We start from the raw sequence: 21,013 nt of genomic DNA on the forward strand, positions 1-21,013 counted from the left end.
TCCACATATGGGTACATTCCCTGACAAACTGAAGGCAGGGATTCAAATATCCATGTTTGTCACAGAAAATTATCATTCACAACAGCCATTAAGGAAATGAAACCCAAGTGTACATCAATAGATGAACAGGTAAAATATATATACACATGCACATGTATACATACATCTACATGTTACATATAATTTGTGTATATTCTGTATACATATGAAAGCCCTCTTGTGATTACATAGTCTTGGGAGAGGTTTATTTAGTCCCTCCTCTTTGGCTTGTGTCAAAGTCACACTTACCACATACCCTTACATCATAGGAAGTAGCCCTTTATACATTACTGGATTCTTCACTTTAGGCTTTGTCTTTTAAACACAGACACACATAACAGAAGTAAATTATCAAGATCTCTAAAGATGGTTAAAACTCTTCAAATTACAGTTGACTTTAATGTCTACTAATCTCTCAGACTTCCTGCTTGCACCTTTTGGGGGCATACTAAGATGTGTGCTGCCTGCATAAATTCCACTGAACACAAGTATCATACACATAGCCAAATATTCTATCTGAAGCACTACATATTCAGGCTTAAGATTTTCTCTTTTTTTGTCCATTCTGCAATTCCTCTCAATTAATTTTTAAATTTTTTGACAAACTGCTCTATTTGAAGATTTATTGGATTACTCTATACTGAAAATTGAACTTAGTGTATTGTGTTATTTTCTAAAAACTAGCTAAGTGCTTTTGAATGTATTCATCTTAGTGTCTAGGTACAAAATAAGACCCAATACGTAGCTTACAGGATGACTGAGACTAACACAATGAGAACTCCACACTTATTATATCACATTATAAAAATGTCTCTTTTCTGTCTGAGCATCAGTGGCTCATATTTTTAATCCTAGCTACTCAGGAGGTTAAGATCTGAGGATTGTGGTTCAAAGACATCCCAGGCAGGAAAGTCCAATTAAACACCATAAAGCTGGAAGTGGAGCTCTGGATGAAGTGGTAGAACGCTAGCCTTGAGGTGGAAAGCTCAGGGACAGCGCCTAATCCTTGAATTCAAGCCCCAGGGCTGGCACGCGTACCTGCACTCCCCCCACACACATATCACTGTATATATCTTATCCTACAATGCATTGCTTTTATTACCTGTATTAATAGAGACATTTCTGGTGGAGAATAAAAGCATTTTGTTCTGTTGTTTATACTGATCAGTGACTAGTGGAATGTGCTTAATCTGTTAAGTATTTACCTACATATATATGTATAGTAAAGTGAAAATGATACTGAAATATCTTTGGATACTTGTTTGTAAAGTCATAAAAGTAAATATTTTATTTTTATTATCATATATTAACTTACAGAGGTGAGACATTTCCATACAAGTGTATAATGTACTTTTGATCATATTTACTCTATTATTCTCTTATTTACCTTTTCTATACTCCCCCTTCTTTGTGTGCCTGCACTGGTTTTTTTGTTTGTTTGTTTTTGTTTGTGTTTTTTGCACTGGGTCTTAAACTAAGGACCTCGGGCTCTCACTTGGCTTTTTCTCTCAAGTTTCATCCTCACCCTTATCAGATAATTTTAATAGGTTTCATTATGCTATTTTCATACATAAATGTAACGTACTTAAAAGACATTCACCTCATCATCATCCTCTTCCCCCTCTCCCACTCCTACCAGTTTCTCCCATAAAATGATTGCCCTTTTACATTCATGTCAAGTGTTTTTTAGGACTAGATTACACATATGACACAAAACAGGGTATTTGTCTTTATGAATCTAACTGAATTTGCTTAACATGATAGCTTTCAGTTCCATTCATTCTCCTTTTAAGGAAGGGCCATACTGATTTCCATAGACTAATTTACATCTCATCAATATGCTATAGTAGTTAGTTCCCTACCTTCTTACTCTCTCTCTGGTTCATCCTCACCATTATCCTTGTTGTTTGTTTCCATTCTGACTAAAGTGAGGTGGAATCTCAATGAATTCATTTTTTTGTTTCACCACAGTAAGAACTTTCTTTGAAAATTAAAGCTCAATAGTCTCTTATTTTTGAAGGCTTTTTGACTGTTCTCCTGTTCTTTTCATAATGCTGTCATGACACATGGTTTATTCCTATGTACTATATCATTTACCATACTGAATTTGTAATCATTTACATTTTTGTCTCTATTAGAGTGTGTTCTTCTTGATATAGACTATATATGTAATTTTAATATCTCCAAGGTAAAGCATATTAAAATAACAGTTTGTAAAGTATGTGTCAAATCTGACCATACTAATTCTTATGACTTTCCTACATTTGATCTCTAGCTACTCCCATGTACTATCTCATGCATGCTTTTTGTTCTTATAAATCATTTCATCTAACTTGAAATTTTTATTCTCCATATTTATGTACAAAAAAGTTTAAGAAGTCAATTACAACAATAGGGTGAAACTGGTTAAGTCCACCAGAAAAGTAAAACTATTCACATCCTCCCTAGTTATTGATGAGTTAGGAAGATTTTTTAAAAACTAAGGAAGGCCAGATGTGGGATCACAATCTTTGATCCCAGCTACTTTGGAGGTAGAGATAGGAAGATCTCAGTTCAAAGTGCCAAAATGCAAGGGATCCTACCTGAATTATAAACTAAAGCAAAAAAGGGATGGAGGTATAGTTCAAGTAGTAGAGAGCTAGCTAGGCAGTCTCTATTACATACATACATACACACATAAATACATACATACATACATAAATGCACAGTTCTCACCAAACTTAATCCAGTTATTGTCAGCAAGGACTCACTAATTTCTGAGATGAAAATCTGTCTGCTTGCCTCTTCCAAATTTCTACTGACTACTTACTTTCCTTGGCCCATGGACACCTTATAATGTCAAGCAAAGAAAAACAGGTTAAGTGAGCCTTTCTCACACTGCATAACTCCCATCTCACTTTCACTATCGCATCTTCTTCTCTGGCCTCCCACTTTTTTTTTTTTTTTTTTTTTTTTTGTCGGTCATGGGACTTGAACTCTGGGCCTGGGCGCTGTCCCTCAGCTCTTCAGCTCAAGGCGAACGCTCTACCACTTGAACTACAACGCCACTTCTGGTTTTCTGGTGGTTTATTGGAGATAGGAGTCTCATGGTCTCTCCTGCCCGGGCTGGCTTTGAACCGCGATCCTCAGATCTCAGCCTCCTGAGTAGCTAGGATTACAGGCGTGAGCCACCAGCGCCCGGCTTGGCCTCCCACTTTTTTAAGAACCTTTGTGATTATATTGGGTTCACTTAGGTAATTAAGGATAATCTCCCAACTCAAAATCCTTAACTTAATCCCATCTGTGAATCCCTATAAGGTAATACAGTCACAAATTTAAGAATTAGAATATAGACATCTTAGGATGCCACTACTCTGCCTGTCATACATAGTAAAGTTTAATATGAGCACAACTTGCAACCTAGTAATCCTACTTCTACACAGATGTATTCATTAGAGGACATTTATAAATTTTATTATAGAGGCATTATACATAATAGCAAACACCTGAAAAACATCTCAAGTCCATCGCAATGAGGAAAAATAAGTTTAATACAATGTTCATACAATATTATCCAGCACTGAAAAATAAAATATGACTATCCATATCAACATAAATTTCAGTCTAGCAAATGGAGAAAAATAGTTACATAAGAATGTGTGTAGGGGGGGGTGGGAAGGTGGCTCAATGGTAGAGCACTTGCCCTGCATGCATGAGGCCCTGGGTTCCATTCCTCAGCACCACATAAGAAAAAAGCAAAAAGCCGGAAGTGGCGCTGTGGTTCAAGTGGTAGAGCGCTAGCCTTGAGCTGAAGAGCTGAGGGACAGCACCCAGGCCCAGAGTTCAGGCCCCCACGACCGGACCCAAAAAAAAAAAAAAAGAATGTGTGCAGTGTATTTCTATTTATCTTTAGTTCAAAATCAGGTAGCACTAATAACATTTTTTAGGGATACATTCATAAAGAGTTATAGAAAAATAAATGATCAAAAACTCAAGAGCTGTTACCTTGGTGCAGTAAAGGATGCAAGAGACTGATGCAAGCCTTCAAAGGAAAATAAGTAGTGAGCATGTGACTTTTTTTACTTTTTTCCCTTAAATCATATAAAATATTACATGTGGCCAAGATCTGGAGCCTTACATCTGTAATCCTAATCCAGTCGAATCTCCATAAGCTTAGATGAGGAAATTAAGGTTTGGAGCCAGCCTGAGCAGAAAAGTTCATGAGACTTTTCTCCAAAGAACCAGCAAAAAGACGGGCTGGAAGTGTGGCTCAAGTGGTAGAGCACCAGTTGAACAAGCAAGTCACCAAACTCAAGGCCCTGAGTTCAAAACTCCAGTATGCCTAGCAGGCATGAAACCCTGGGTTCGATTCCTCAGTACCATGTACACAGAAAAAGCCAGAAGTGGTGTTGTGGCTCAAGTCATAGCATGCTAGCCTTGAGCAAAAAAGAACCTCAGGGACAGTGACGAGGTCCTGAGTTCAAGCTCCAGGGCTGGCAAAAACAAAACAAAACTCCAATATGCCTAAATAATGAATAGTGGATAAAGATAGATATAATATAAAGCATATAACTAGATAAATACATATGTATACATACATAAACACACAAGTGTAAATAATCTTTTATGTTGTATGCTCAGTCAAAATTTAAATTCTAATTATATATATTTAATATATGCTCAATGCATATGTGTGAAATATAAAGAAGGAGCAGTCAAACAGTAAACTGCAGCCGCTGGAGGAGAAAAAGTCTATAAAGAGAAAATACCTCCAAGAAAAATCAATGCTAGAGAAAAAGTTCTAGATTGGAAAAGGAAAATATGCTGAATGTACATTCTTCTGCCTCAAATTCTAAAAGCAAGCTCCTAACAACCACCTAAATAAACATGGATCAGTTTAGTTTCTAAATAAGAATATGAATATGAAATCAATGTTAAAAAGTCAAGAAATACCTTCTAGACAAAAACCAGGGCTGGGAATGTGGCTCAGTGGTAGAGCGCTTGCCTTGCATGCCTGAGGCCCTGGGTTCGATTCCTCAGCACCACATAAGGAAAAAGCCAGAAGTAGCGCTGTGGCTCAAGTGGTAGAGCGCTAGCCTTGAGCTGAAGAGCTGAGGGACAGCGCCCAGGCCCAGAGTTCAGGCCTCACGACTGGACCCAAAAAAAAAAAAAATGCATACAAAAACCAGCCCTCTTCAATCTTTGGATAACACAGTTGTTCAGTTTGTTTTGTTTGAACAGAATACTTTCAGGAAAAGAAGGCTTTGTTTAGGTTCATTTCTGTTTTTCCTGTTCGTTCTACTCTCTCCTCCTTCCTCAATGTACATTATGCAGTTAGTCCCAGATGGCATGTAATTTTGAGTCCAGTAGAATCCTAACAAGCCATCCTGAATTAATCATATTAGATATAAAATTTTTCTTCAAGGTCATTATTAAGAACTATACTGAGCCAGGTACAGATGGCTCATGCCTGTAATCCTAGCTACTTAGGAGGCTAAGATCTGAGGATGACACTTTGAAGCTAACTTTGGCAGTAAAGTCCAAGAGATTCTTATTTCCAGTTAAACACCTAAGAGCTTAAAGTGGAGCTGTGGCTCAAGTGGTAGAGTACTAGCTTTGAACTTTTAAAAAAGCACAGCACTCAGACCATGAGTTCAAGTCCTAGGATCAGCAGACAAACATACACACACAGACATCACACACACACACACACACACACACACACACACACACACACACACACACACACACACACACACACACACACACACACACACACACACACACACACACACACACACACACACACACACCAAATCTGTGTGAAGTCTCTCCTGACTCTCTGTCCACTCTCTCTCAAATCACCACCCCACCTCCTTTATCCAAGGACATTGCCTTTGATCACCTAAGTAGAGATTCTTGGAAAATATAAGCATAGTTTCAAAAAAACTATGACTGTAGATATCTATGCTCTTTATGGAAAATACAAGTGGACTATAAGTCAGGATCTAGATTCTAGAACTTTGTTTTTACATTATAGCATAACCGTGAACCAATTTTCTTATTTCTCTGGGATTCAATTTTTTAAGCAAGTTTCAATACTTTCCATATAAATATTCATATTAAAATAAGGCTTTTAGAATATATAGATCCTACCAGCTTTGGATGGGATATAGAAAGACAGGAAAATAGTTTGACTTGGTAATTAAAAGAAAAAAGGGAAAAGAATGACAGGAGAGCTAAGAGGCTGCAGACAAAGAAAACTGCCTTACAATTAGCATGAAAGCAAAGTAAATAAAGGTTACTAATTGGTGTGATATAATTAAAAGTTTCATACCACACATTGCCTTTACTTCACAAGATTTATCAATTTTTAGTCTTAAACATGGCAGCCCTGTTCCTACAGAGTTTTGTTTTCCACTTATATATTAGTTTGAATATTAGTTAACTGTCCAGACTTGTAACTTTATTTGTTCCTTGAAGGAGATTTTCAGCCAGTAGGTATGGAAAAAGTAAAAGAAAAAAGCAATAGTAAGTTCAATAACAATAAGCAACCCTCAAATGGCTGGAACCAATGATAGATGCAGGGAGCAGGGATCTATAGTCCTAAAATGCTTCTAAAAAAAAAAAAAAAGGTAAAGGATTCAGGCATCAATGGCTCACACCTGTTATCCTAGCTACTCAAGACATCAAGATCTGAGGATCTGTGGTTTAAAGCCAGTGCAGGCAGAACCCAGCCCTAAGCGAAAACGCTAAAGGAGAACAGTACCCCAGGTTTAAGCCTCAGTATTGGTGCAGAAAATAAAAGAAAACAAAAACAAAACTAAGAACCGGTTATAAAGCACTTTGAAAGCAATATTCAAAGGCGTGAACTTTATCCTGTGGACAATAAAAGCTATGAAAATGTTTAAAATAAGACAGTTAACAATTAAATCTATGTTTTTGAAAAGTAACTGACAGCAGAGTACATACAACAGTTATGAAACAAGAGTATAAATTGTTACGTAAGGCTACCATTACCGGAAAAAAAAAAAAAAAAAGTATCATGAGCCAGGCACCAGTGGTTCACATTACATCTGCAATCCTAGCTACTTAGGAGGCTGAGATCTGAGAAAGTCTGTGAAATTCCTCTCTCCAATTAACTACCAAAAAGCTGAAAGTGGAGCTGTGCCTCAAAAGTGATAGAGAATGCCTTCAGCAAAAAAAGCTGAGGGACAGCACCCAGGCCAAGCTCAACCCCCAGGACTGGAACAAAAATAAATAAATAAATAAATACAATTTAGGCTAACACACTCACTGAAGCCATAAAACTCAAAAAAATTCTACAATATTATTAAAGTAATTCAGTGCGGTTGCCTTGGAATTTGCTTGGGGGAGGGGAGTATAAATCATCACATTTTAAGATCTCCTTTTTTAAAGTCATCACACTGCAAATGTATACTTTTTTCAAATAAAATTAACACTTTAATATTTATGGGCCTGAAGGCCACAGAATTTTTAAATATTTACCTAACCATTTAGAAAGTACTTGGCATTTCAGGTATAGAAAAATATGTCATACACCAACTTACACCTTTCTAAAGCTCATATTTACCTAATCCACACAAAATGATGTGGTTGAAAACTACCTATAGAATATACACTTAAAATGGCACAGAAAGGTAGCTACTTCAGTTTCGACCAAAGCTTTCATATAGACAACAGATGTTTTTAACTTCCTCTTAGTTCCAGCTGACCCCTAGCAGACAGATTTCAAATTCAAACTTAGTGCTTCTTTCTATTAGCCCACCAAAGAACAGTCTGCAGTAATCAAATTTAAACTTTAAATCTCTAAATGTTTTTTAAAGCTTCTTAGTTAAAAACTGACATATAGGTTAATAGTTAAGTCAAATATTATATAAACAAGTGTTAAATCAAATGTTTTTTAAATATGCCCAATTACTTTTCAAAGCGGTATATAACATACTAAAAGTTGAAAGCTACTTTAAATCCATTCTTGCATAATTAAAAACATGTCATTGATAGGAATTTTCAAGTGGTTTTCAAAGATGCTACTAAAAACATTTAGATTCTAAAATAAGTTGAAATAAAATAATTACCACAAAAATGAGTCCCTATTTCTCAAAGATTTGACTATGCAAAAATTACAGAATACTTTATTAATCATTATATCCTGAAAAATATTGGTCAGTAGTATCAACTTTCATATTAAAATAAAATTTAAATTTGTGACCCCACTGGCTTTTATTTACACCTTATGGAAAGTATAAACTAACTGAAATTAATTTTAGAATTAGAAAGTGCTATCGAATTCTTCTACTGGTATCCCCCAGTTAACAAGAGACTATCGAATATTCACTGACATTTCTAAGGTTAAATAAGACTTGTCCCACAATTCTTTGCCCATGAATCCAGGACATTTTCACCTAGGACAGATTCCATCCCAATCTTTTTTATTTCTTTCTGTAATAAGAAAATGTTTTCACTCCTGGTTTAACATTTTCTTTTTGAAAAAAAATCCCAATGGTGGCATTTTGTGGTGCTAGGCATTTAATAACCAAACATATACCCCCAAACAATAATACTTCCATATATTTTAAAACCACCAAGCTGTTTCTCCTCGGGGTAGAAAAGTGAATAATGGTTTTCTACAATAAGAAAATATGCTCTCTTTAAAAGCACAAATTTTATTTTCCATTAGTATAGATAATAAGAATGCACCTCGTTAAAGGTTGATAAAGGTTGCTATAATGGAAAGAGAACCAATGAAAAGGTTAAAGACAAGAAGTTTTTAAACAAGTCTTAGTGGTCTAGGCTAATGATCCTAATCACTCAGGAGGCAGATGTAGGAAGATCACCATTCAAGGCCAGACCTGGCAAAGTTAGCTCAAGACTCTCTGAAAAACTAAGTTCAAGTGGTAGCCTTGCTTAGCAAGCATGGGGCCCTTGGTTGAATCCTTGACTCCATAGTTGAAATGAGGGAGGAATCTAGAAGTTTTCAATTTAAAAAGAACACACCTATAAACTATATCAATATATTACAACTAAAATGTGTTAAAAACTAATACGGTTATACGGTTACATTTAGGAAAACTGTTTACAAATGTGGTTAAACTGTGCTAAAAGACTATCTCAGTGTTAATGCAATCTATTCACATATACTTGAGTCAAATATTATTTGATTCTTTGAAAATAATTGCTACTATTTTGCTGTACAGTGACTTTTCAAAAAACTTTTTACTTGATACCCATTTTCCTATCCATTATTACTGGTAGTAAGCCTAAAGAACAAAAGTTGTAACTTTTTTCTCAAATATTTGGCCAAAACAATTATAGAAATGAGGGTCTTGGATGTAGTAAAGAAACTTTTGTTTCCAATATTTGGGGTCTTGGTGTAAAAGATGTGATGAATCTATAAAATCTAAAAACCAAGGATATAAATTACTGTTTAGAACTTCTACCCTTATCCAATAAGCAGTGCAGAACACAGCACTGAGAACTAAGAAAATTAATCAAACCCTAACACTACCACATTCTATACCTAACAAAGTTGGATCACCTCAAAAAAAAAAACCCTCAATTCCCTCAACTCTAAACTGAGGGTAATGTCACCTACCAAACGGAAATCTTTGTGAGGACTTGAGACAATATATGTAAAGTCTTTTGCATGTTTCAATAAACAGTAATGACAGTCTCTCAATGATGCAAAACAGGTAGGCTTCCTAATGCTATCTTCCTGTAAGTTGATTACCTGATGATTTCAACTTCTCTTAAAAAAAAAAAAACTATGACAGCCTACAAGGAAAAATTGAAAATGTTTTGGGCATCTTTCCAGGCAATTCTAAGTTTAAAGGTTGAATTGCTAAAACCTTCTCCTAATTATGCAACAACTACACAAGACCATTTAAGAAATTGTATTCGCCAATACCTCTGTCTTTTCCCCTAGATAAGTCTCAGTTCCAAAGCTCATTTCTGTTCTTGATCTTCTCAATTATCATCAGTAATATGGAAACCTCCCTGCTCAAAATCCATAAATATTTTCTTGTTTAAAAGGCAAGAGGTCTTTTTGGGGCAGACATCATCATCTCCTTAACCGCAGATAAACAGCACCAGAAAGTTCCACATCAGACAATGCCCAAGTGGAAGCAGTCAAACTAACAAAGCGCCAATAATTCATCTCATTTTTCTGAGAACTCACCTACAGCAAAAAGCAATACTTTAAAAAGTGAAGCAAGATTACAGTAGGCTATTTCATTTCAGCTTAGATTTAAAAAAAAAAAAGAATTGTTTTTGCCTTTTTTCACAAGCTTCTAGTATTTCCCAAAACCTTCCTAGAACATGGTTTCCTCCCCCCTGCAAGTTGGGCAGCCTTCAAATGCTCTGATGCACCTGGGGGACGCGGGAGGGAGAGAGGCGGGGGGGGGGGGGGGGAATGAACCCAGATCCTCCTCTCCCTCCTTCCCCACCCCACTCACGTCCTCCCAGACCCAACATGAGGGGGTCACCCTACCTGTTCTCTCGAGATACAAGGCAGAGAAGGTCTCCTGAACATTTTGCCGCTGCCATAGTAAGTGGCCGCGCTTTCTCCCAGGGACACGCAGCTGGACCTCCGGCGGGGTCTGATCACAGGCACTTTATCATCCGCAGCACTAGACAGGCGGGGATGCTGCGGGGCTTCCCTGATGTGAAAGAAGTGATCCAAGCCAAGAGCTAACAGGCAGCCGATGGCCCCGACCAGGCCGGAGAGCAGCGGCCTGAGCCCGGCAGGCAGCGCCCCGAGGCTGGCGAACGACACCCACCAGACGCAGCAGGCGAAGAGCAGCACCAGGATGCTGTGTCCGAGCCTCCCGGGGTGCGCGAGCGTCAGCAGACCCACGCAACTCAGCACCAGGACCAACCGGCCCGCCGGGGGCGTGTGCGGGGCCGCAGCCGCGTCCCCCCACGGCCAAGCCCCCCACTGCCAAGCCAGGAAGTCCCCCAGGTAACAGCAGGCGGGCAGGGCCAGCAGCCACCAGGAGCCGCCGCCGCCGCCGCCGCCGCCGCCGCCGCGGCCCGGCGCCCGCTGGGTCCGCGTCAGGAAGCAGGTGAGGAAGAAGAAGGCACAGGCGATGCTGAAGAGCGGGCTAAGGCAGAGCGAGCACACGCTCAGCAGCGTCCGCAGCCTCGCCGCCCCGGCCGCCCAGCTCTGGGGCCCCGCGTCCAGCAGCAGCAGCAGCAGCAGCAGCACGAGGACAAAGGCGGCCAGGGCGCCCAGCGAGAGGCGCGCCGGGGCCGAGGGGGAGCCGCGCCGTGGCGGCGGCGGCGGGCGGGAGGTCGGCGGCAGCGGCGGCGGCGGCTCCACGTTGCAGAAGCGGCAGAGGTGGAAAAAGAAGCCGCGCGGAGGGTCCTGGCGCAGCGGGCTCACGCAGCCTTTCACGTAGCCGTTCCGCAGGCTCTCGGGGGGCGAGGCGGCCCCGTCCGGCGGCGGGCACCGCATGGCTCTCCCGTCTCGTTCGTCCTTCTTCATGGCCCCGGGTCCGGGCAGAGAGGCCTCGGGGCGGCCGCGGGGCTCCGGGAGCCCCGTTTCAGACCTCAGGCGACTTTCCCCCCGCCCCTCACACCGCGTCCCCGCGTTCAAGGTTCCGAGCGCGCGTCAGGGCTGCGCCCGCCACCGCCGCCCGGGATCCCCACCGCCGCGCGGGCTGCGGAGCGGCGGCGTCCGCGGCATGCTGCTGAAGAAAGGGACCGAAGGGGCTTCGCTCCCGGAGGGCGGAGGCCGCCTCCTCCTCCTCCTGTTCCCGCGGGCACCTCTAGGGACTGGAGGCTCCGGTCGCCTCCCAGCTCCCGCGCGGGCTGCAACAGTTAGTTCACCGCCCCAGCCTGGTCCGTTGGGCGCGCGAGCGCGCGAGCGGGCGGGCGGGCGGCGGGCGGCGCGCGCTCCTCCCCCGCCCCTCGGGGACTCCGCGCGGGAGCGCGCCCCGCCCGCCGCCTGCGCGTGCTCGAGCTCCATCCCGCGGCCCACCCGCGCCTTGGCTAGCGCCCGACTGGGGGCTGCCAATCCCAGACCCCGCAGTCTGAGCGCGCCCAGGTTAAGAAGAGCGCGGGCACAGCAGTCGGAAGACCGGGCAGTGATTGGCAGAGACGGACCCTGTCATCTGCGGGTGCAAGGGCGAGCCCGCCATCCTGGATCCACGAGCGCACAGTTTCCCTTTGACGGTAAGTGACAGACATCCGAGCCCAGCCAAGGCTCCAACAGGTCCACTACTGACGTCTCAGGCGAGAAGGTGTTTGTGCCCCCCAGCCACACCTACACACACACACACACACACCAGGGAAGAGCCAAGGAGGGAGGAGTAGTGGCTGGGTTCACAGTGGGCACTGGGACTGTGTGAGCTCAGCTATGACCCATTGAAGGGGCAGCCACCACCAAGCGAGGACTGGAGAAACCCCAATCACGATCCTCAACAGCAATTTGGATTCTTGGGCCCGGACCCTCACAGGGATGCCTAAGAAAGTGTGTCCCTGGACTGCGTTATGGCAGCAGCATCTATATTTTGTAGACCGTTTTCTTCATCTAATCAAGCCTCAGTTTTACACCCTTGCCACATAATGCACTGATTCACATCCTGTATCTCCAACACAGCATTCATTTGCTATCACAAATGTTCTTTCCACATAGGACCTTTTTTTTTTTTTTTTGGCACTTACAGGGTATTCTAGAGAGAAGGCATGGGAGGGGGTCCTCTTCAGTGGTCCCTCCCTCTCCAAAACCACACCCAAGTTTGGATCCATTGATCTTGAAAGAAGCCCCCCCCCAAAAGATGCTGTCTGTGAAAGCTTGGTGAAACTAGCAACATTAGAAAACATGGACTTAAAAGTAGGAAGAAAAGAACTTTGCTGTTCCAAAGGGACTGTTCTGGAATCTAACCAATCATAACTGCCTTAGAGAGAGAACTGTGTTTCCCTCCACAGAAACTCTCCCTTCAACTTCATGACAAGCCTGCATTTCTCAAAGAGCTAATTCCACATTTTTCCAGGGAGATGAGAAACATTACTGTGTGGTAAATCCCACAAACAGGCCTATTTTTCACCAATTAATCTCTGCCCACAGCCATGAACTAAAGCAGACCATTTTCATGTATGGTCATAGTTCACATACATAATAGAAATCATTGAGAAATTAGCTCAAGAATTTGGCCAAGGCGAAAAAAGGCCAAAATCCCCTTTCCTTTTTTGTACATTAAAGAGAAAATAAAGAGTTTTCTAATTGGTTAGCCAAATGCTTGTCCTAAAATATAGAAGTCCATTGGGTCTTTTCTTCCATCAACTGAAAGAAAAAAAATTACTCATGTCAGCAAAACTGGGGAAAGACATTTTTTTAACCTTGTGCATAGAACTCACAAGATTTAAATAGGAACTCAATAGAAAACATTCAAAGCTTCTACAGAAGAGCACCAACATTATGGAAATGCCCATTATAAATTATCCTACAAATCTAAACATTCACACAGTGAGAACAAAGGAGGGTATTCTTAGGAGAGGATCCCAAGGGCTCAATAGCTATGTGCATAGATCATATAAAATGATACTTATCAAAAACAACTCCAAGAAATGGAAGAGATTTTTTTTATATACTGTTTGAGGTTCTGTTCTTTTCTTCTTTCCTTTTTTCTTTGGTTAATTCCTTCCAGTCACTGTTTTTGATTTTTGTACTCTTTGTCTTGTGTATAATAATTTTATCTGATTTGGGAAAGGAAAGGGGAATCACAGAAATAATGAGATACAGGGAGAACCAATTCACCAGTCAAATCCATTAGACATTATGTTGGAAATAAACCATAAAACTTTGGGGGGAAGGAAGCTGGGAGGGGATAATACTGTTCAAAAGGAAATATACTCATTACCTGAATCATGTAACTGTAACCCCGCCTTACATCACCTTTACAATAAAATATTTTTAAAATAAAAACTAAAAAAATTTTCGTGTAAAAGAACAAATGGATTAGAAAGTTAGAATAAATTTAGATTAAAATTCTTGTGATTATTTTTAAACCTGATAATTAAACACTTTTAAACTTGAGGTTGTTGTCTGAGATAAGATAAATATGGCAATGGAAACAGTAGTAAGCTAGAAATTCAGCTTCTTGAGTTTTGGTTTCAACCCAGCCATTCAAACTCTGGAATTAAGCAAGTCATATAACTTTTACAGGCCTCATTCTTCTCAAATGTAAAATGAGCACATTTAATTTAAATGTCTTTTGAATTCCCCTTGGTCTTAAGACAGTCTTAAGATTCACTTTTCAGAATGCCAAAACACTTTTAGTGTTGACAAGTAAAATGTAAAGGAGTTCAAACAAAGGATTGTTGTCTAAAAATGAAATTAAAAGTTACCTTCATAAAACTAACTTCCTTACTCTTACAAGTTCTTTCAACTATTATTAAGATCTTTATGGGGCTGAAAACTCAACTCTGCCAATAGCCTATATTATTGGAGCATATCCCTCCAGCCCAGCATCTGACAGAATTCTAAATGTGACCAAAGACCACTGGAAGTTTTGCTTAGGTAAAAATATGCACAAAAAGAATGATCTAACTATGTTTATAGCAATTCCTTTCTCTGTTTAGTCTTTATCAATGATTATTACCAGGCTGCATTTCTTAGAGGTCAAGTTATTTAATTGTTCTACTGCCAAACTTAAACAACAAATAGATTCACTTAGCTTTTGTCATTTAGATTTTTAAAATCTAGGACTACTATCTGTTGTAATAAAGGACTTAATATAACTTATTACTTTTTATTTATTTTAGCACTCTGTACCCAGCCTCATTTTACTTCACTTTGATTTCTCTGATAATCTCCACTGGTAATCTTTCCACTTTCAGAAGCTTTCTTTACCAGTTTGATGGTCCATGAAACAGAATCCTGGTACTACCATCCATCTCTCAAGTTATTTTGAGTTGGTTGTCATTGTTTTTTAAACAGGTCCTTGTCCTCATGCTCCAAAGTTCTATGTGAGCCAGTTTGAATATACAACAATAAGTCACTAATGTTCCAATTAACTATGGATGAACCCTGCCTAAATCTTTTCATTATCAGAGCTTAACACTGTTCCTAAACACTACTGTTCAGCAATTATAGACTCTATTGTTACTGACAGAACTTTTAGATGTCATTCCAATACTGGGCTCAGCCGAGCTGTTAAAAACCTTCTTCATCTGAAACCTTTGGTGCTAGTCATCATTTCTTATGACAGGGCAATCCCTGTCTGTAAATTCCTAGTCCTAGTTTTAACTTGCAGCCACAAAGAAGCCAAAAACAATTGGATCTCACATTAGGTCTCAGCCCCTTTCCCTTCCTATCCTATCTTCCAGTATGCATGCTTCCATACCACTAAGCCTTTATTTCAATCTTTGTTTTAAGACAGGGTTATTTCCTAACTCTAAAATCCAGATGTTAAAAAAAATTCATGTCTACAGCAATTTCCAAAAATTAATTTCCAAGACAAATATTTTAAAATGGAGCTTATCACTTACACCTTTGATGACTTTATTATAATTACTATAATGGAATATGAGTAAGAAGGAATTGGACTGAAAAAGTGGGATGACGTTTTGGACTCTTGTCATTAATGATTCTTAGACAAAAATCCAAAAATCAGGCAACATCTCAGGATTTGAATTCTCAGGAAGGTATAGAGAGTAGCCTCTGAAGTTTTATTAAGAGCAACTAGAAAAAGAATAATAGCAATTCTTTAAGCACTTTTATTATGTATTATTATTTATTGTTCTAATTCTACATTGTCACCTTTTAGCCATGGGTTTTTAAACATTTTTTTCAAGAGAAATATAAGCCAAGAGCTGGCTCATGTCTATAATCCTAACTACTTAGAAGGCTAAAATCAGAATTGAGGTTCAAAGACAACCCAGGCAGAAAAAATCAGTGAGACTCTTTATCTCTATTAAACAAAAAAAGCCAGCTGGAGGTATGGCTCAAGTTGTAGAGTGCCAGGTGTGAGCAAGCAAGCCAAATACAGTATGAGGCCTTATGTTCAAGCCGTAGTAATATTATTAGTAATACTAGTAATAATGTTATTAGTATTATTAGGAGAATAGTTGTATTCTTATACTATTAATAATAGAATCATTAACTTTCAATTAAGTTAAATGAAAACCTTGTAAAGTCTAGTAAGGATGAAAGAACTGGCATTTGATTGGAAAATAAAGTCTAGTTTTCTCTAGTATAGAAAGAATCCTCCTGTTTAAAATGTACAGTGTAACTCTGGTACTTATGTATGTTAAAAATGTCTATTTTTCTTCTAGTTAATTCCCGTCTCAGAGTCTGCATCTCACTTTTGTGTGTGTGTGTGTGTGTGTGTGTGTGTGTGTGTGTGTGTGTGTGTGTGTGTCCATCCTAGGGGCTTGAATTAAGGGCCTGGGCACTGTCCCTGAGCTTTTTTGCTCAAAGTTGGCACTCTACCACCTGAACCACAGCTCCACTTCCAGCTTTTTGATAGTTAATTAGACATAAGAGTCTCAGACTTCTCTGCCTGGGCTGACTTCAAACCTCAGTCCTCAGATCTCAGCTTCCTGAGTAGCTAGGATTACAGGAATGAGCCACAGACACTCAGTTACTTAATCTTTTAGTTTGAGTATTTATGCTCACTAATTAAAGATGCTAGATTCTATTTAGCATATTTTTAACTTCCTCTGAACTGCTTCTTTAAGAGATAGGACATATACACCATAAAATATTGAAGAGGCACAAAAGAATACCAAAAAAAAACAAAAACAAAAAACAAAACAAAATATTTGCTACAAGTCCTTCAACAATACTAAAGAAAATAATTTTCTTCCAGACTGTCTTCACTATGTGGCTGTCTCATTTTATTCTATTTGCTTCTCCTCTATAAGTTCTCTCCCTTACTATCCTCTCTTTATGTCCCCTACACTCTCTATTTTTGTCTCTAATTTCATTCTCTAGCTTCTTTTACTTCTGTTCTCCTCTGTGCCATGCTCCTCCATAAATATTAACCTTTCTTCCCTAATGAATGCATTTATTTATTCAACCTTTATTAAATGCATGGAATTGTACTGGACACTGTGCTAGATGAAGGTGTGGTTGGTTCCATAGTCTAGTGGAGAGTGAGACATAGAAGAAACACTGAAGTCCAGTAATGGGAGCTGTGATAGAGAAGTAAGTGGGCTCAGTATACTCTGAGAGCTCAGAGTATACTACCTACCTACACCCTGGTGGGATCGTCAGGTAAGGAGTAATGTACTGGGAAACACGGAGTACATTGTATGTGGGGTTAGTCCCGAAAGATAAACAGAAGTTACGTAAATGCAGTAGGTAGTAAAGTTAAGCTGGGCAAAGGAAACAAGCACATGCAAAGCTCTAGAGGAATGTAATCCCAGTATATTTGGTTAACTAAGCATCCTGTGGCTCTAAAGAATAAGAAAGAGAAAAACAAAGGCAAATAGTAGATAAGAGGGAACTAGAGAAATATTAAACAGGAGTCTATTTTTACTATTTGTAATATATAAAAGTTTGTGTTGTTATGTTTACATGGCTACCTGTGCAATATAGTCTTCTACATAAAAAAAATTCTGTATTATTTCACCTTAGCTCAATCTCCCTGCCTACCCCAGTACTCTGCCTGTGGCAAGGGCTCAAAACTTTCTCATGTGTATTTGTATTTCTAAAACAATTTAAGTAAATCTAACTTGTATGTCCTCCTTTTGCTTTATCAGCCAATGAATTTTAACAGAAAACCTTAAACTGTGATTTAATAAAAAGTTTTTATATTGTAGTTAAGAATTTTTTGTTACTCATGGGGTTTGAACTCAGGGCCTGGACACTGTCCCTGAGCTTTTTTGCACAAGGCTAGCACTGTTCTAGATTTCTGGTGGTTTATGGAGATAAGAGTCTCACAGACTTTCCTGCCCAGGCTGGCTTGGAACCATTACCCTCAGATCAGAGCGTCCTGAGTATTTAGGATTATAGGTATGAGCCACTGGCACCCAGAAAGAAATATTTTAATATCTACTTTCACAAAATCAGTAAAAGAGTTACAAATATATATATATATATATATATATATATATATATATATATATAGTATATATACACAAGTGTTTATGTTTTATTTCAAGTAGAAAATACATGTTTAAGCCATGTATAGGTGGGTTTGTTTTTGTTTAAATTAGAGTAATGATAACTGAATTTCTTTGCTATGAAAGAGTATATTCTAGTATATTAATCCCTTTTTTCATTTTCTAGTCTTCAAAGAGCAACAGTTATATGTGACAAATTCACTACTATATTTTTAAAATATAACAACTGGTATTTTCAAGTTGTCTTAAATACCTGACTATTAATCTGAAATTACCTAGATTTTTTTTTTGTTTTAAGCCTAAAACTTGAACCTTGAACAATAAACAGCAATGTAGACGCTTTCCAAGTTTTCCTGCTCCCTCCTTAGACAAGCAGTAGTTTCTTCAGCTCTGGCTATCCCAGCAGATCTGAAGGATCACAGCCACGACGGTGGCAGCCTACCGTTGACACTGAACTTGTGGTTAATTGTGGAGTTCTGCCACAAAACCACCTCACTACCACAAGCTGGATATTTGCCCGGGAGAGTGACAAACTGCCAGGCTGAGCAATCTACAGGAGGCAGCAAGAGCAAACTGCATTTTACCCCAGGCAGTAGTCATTTCTTGATTCTAAATGTAACTAGCAATGGGACACACCACAGAAAAATTTAGAAATCTGCTTTCTCCACTAAACCTACTTGAAATTGTAGTCATTCCTTTTTTGCAAGAGAAGCTCAAGAGAATTGATCCAATTTATTGTCTAACATTATCAACAAAAGTAAACTATTCATTATTTTAATATGATACAATTGGAATAAAATTATAGTTGTATTATTCTCAACTACTGCATGAGCCACTACATCTGATCATTGCAATAGAAGCAAATAATGTAACTTTGTGTGTGTGTTCCTAAGCTGCACACAGCAGTATGGAAGCTCTGGGAAATGTATTGAAAAGGCAAAGCAGCATGAAGTGAAGGAAAGAAACAGATCTGGTTACTACTTTGTAGTTACTTGACCTTCCAGGTTATTGATGACTCACGTTACCTACCTCCTCTATAAAATGAAGATAACATTGTCCAACTCTTAGAGTTATTATTATGGCTTAAATAAAGTGGCATATGATACAGGGGCTTTAATGGCTCTAATTACTATTAACACGGAATTGCTTTATTTTTTTAATGGCTACTTATTATTATCTTTGTAGGTCTGCATACCTCAGAACTTACTCAACCCAAAAATTGATTTAGAAACTGTAACCCCTGTGTACATCACCTTTATAGCAACAATTAAATTTTTTAAATTGATTTAGGGCCTCTACATAATAAAAAGGAAGAAATAGAAAAAATTCAAACCTCAAAATCAATAATCACCCATAATAGCATTAAACACTGAGAAAGCAAGGTAGCATTTATGTTTTGAAAAAAATTATTCATTTAGCATGTACCAGGCCCCAGTTAGATACTAAAGCTACAGATATGAATAAGGTATAACCATTGCCTTCTGTTTGATAGAAAATAGGTAAACAAGTACAGTACACTGTATATTACTAAGTTGCACACAGCAGGATAGAAACTCTGGGAATTTTCACTAAATGTGAAATGCTCAGAGATCTCAGTAAGGACATTGGTAGGACATACAAGAGGTAATGAAGAAGTGAGCCTGGAATTGGCACTGTGGCTCAAGTGGTAGAGCACTAGCCTTGAGCTGGAGAGTACAGGGACAGCTCCCAAGCCCAGAGTTCAAGCCCTGCAACTAAGAAAAAGGAGGAGGAGGAGGAGGGGGAGGAAGAGACGGCGGCCTGGCCTGAGTATAGATGAATAAATAGGGGTTTCCCAGGTGGACAACAAGAAGGTAAAGCTTCCAGAAAGCAATATGTGCAGAGCCACAAAAGCATCAGCATCATGGGCATTTCTGGTACTGTAACTGATATGGTTTGGGATGGAGGGATAATGGTTGTGACAACATGAGGCAGTATATACATGTAATGGGAAGCCTTATAAATCATTCTAGGAAGTATGGACAGTTAGATTCTGTGAGCAATAAGGAACTATAAAATGATTTTAAAGCTGATCAGAGTCATGGTTGATTTTTAACTGCATTTCAAAAATTAGTGCTCTGTCAGCTGCCAGTGACTCATAATCCTAGCTATTTAAGAGGCTGAAATCTGAGGAGGATGGCAGTTTAAAGCCAGCCCAGGCAAGAAAGTTCATGAGACTCAATAACTCAAAAAGTCATAAATGGAGGTGTGGCTCAAGTGGTAGATGAGGGCCTTGACTGAAGAAGCTAGGAGATAACGCCCAGGCCCTGAGTTCAGACCCCTATCAAAAAAAAGCACGAGACAAAAGCTTGGAAAATTATTTAAGAAACCATTATAAGCCTAATGAAAGATAACATTGTGTAATATAATGACAGTAGATTTGGAAAGGAAGTATTGAATTAATAGATAGCTATAGAACTTTCTAAATAATTACAACAGATTGACATGGGATTGTGAATAAGTTCTTCTGCTCTAACTTATGTGACTAAATATCTTGAAATTATCAAAGAGTATGAAAGTACTAGAGGAGTAGTTGAGAATGAAGATTATGGTTTCATTTTGAATAGTTGATTCTAAGTAGAGATGTTTCCTGCTGTTAAAGATACATGAATATGAAGCTCAAGAGAGCAATTTGGGTAGGAGTTAGATATTGGAAGTCTGGAGTATATAAAAAGTGGAGCCAATGGAGAAGAAGAGATACCTTCTACGAGAGTATATAATATGAGAAGCAAAGGGGAACAGTTTTTGAACTTAAAGACCAGTATGTAAGGGACAGTGAGTGAAAGAATTCTCAAGATGACTACAAAGGAAGTAGCAAAGCAAGAAGAGAGAACGGGCAAGCATGATGTCACAAACCAAAAATGAGGGAAGTTTCAAGGAAGAC

The 21,013-nt window shown here is 39.2% G+C and overlaps 1 protein-coding gene across 2 annotated transcripts in view; it reads right to left on the reverse strand.

Moving 5' to 3' along the window:
- The window catches only part of Pde3b (phosphodiesterase 3B), a 120,703-nt gene extending 108,819 nt beyond the window's left edge, over positions 1-11,884 (reverse strand). For both annotated transcript variants that reach the window (XM_070032844.1, XM_070032843.1), the window contains exon 1: positions 10,529-11,884. In XM_070032844.1, the coding sequence (XP_069888945.1) occupies positions 10,529-11,524 (996 nt within the window). In that variant the 5' untranslated portion in view covers positions 11,525-11,884. The remainder of the gene's footprint in view (positions 1-10,528) is intronic.
- Positions 11,885-21,013: the final 9,129 nt, after the last annotated feature.

The sequence above is a fragment of the Dipodomys merriami genome, unplaced genomic scaffold (genome assembly GCF_024711535.1).
Source record: "Dipodomys merriami isolate MVZ:Mamm:240054 unplaced genomic scaffold, mDipMer1.0.p SCAF_21, whole genome shotgun sequence".
Classification (NCBI taxonomy): domain Eukaryota; kingdom Metazoa; phylum Chordata; class Mammalia; order Rodentia; family Heteromyidae; genus Dipodomys; species Dipodomys merriami.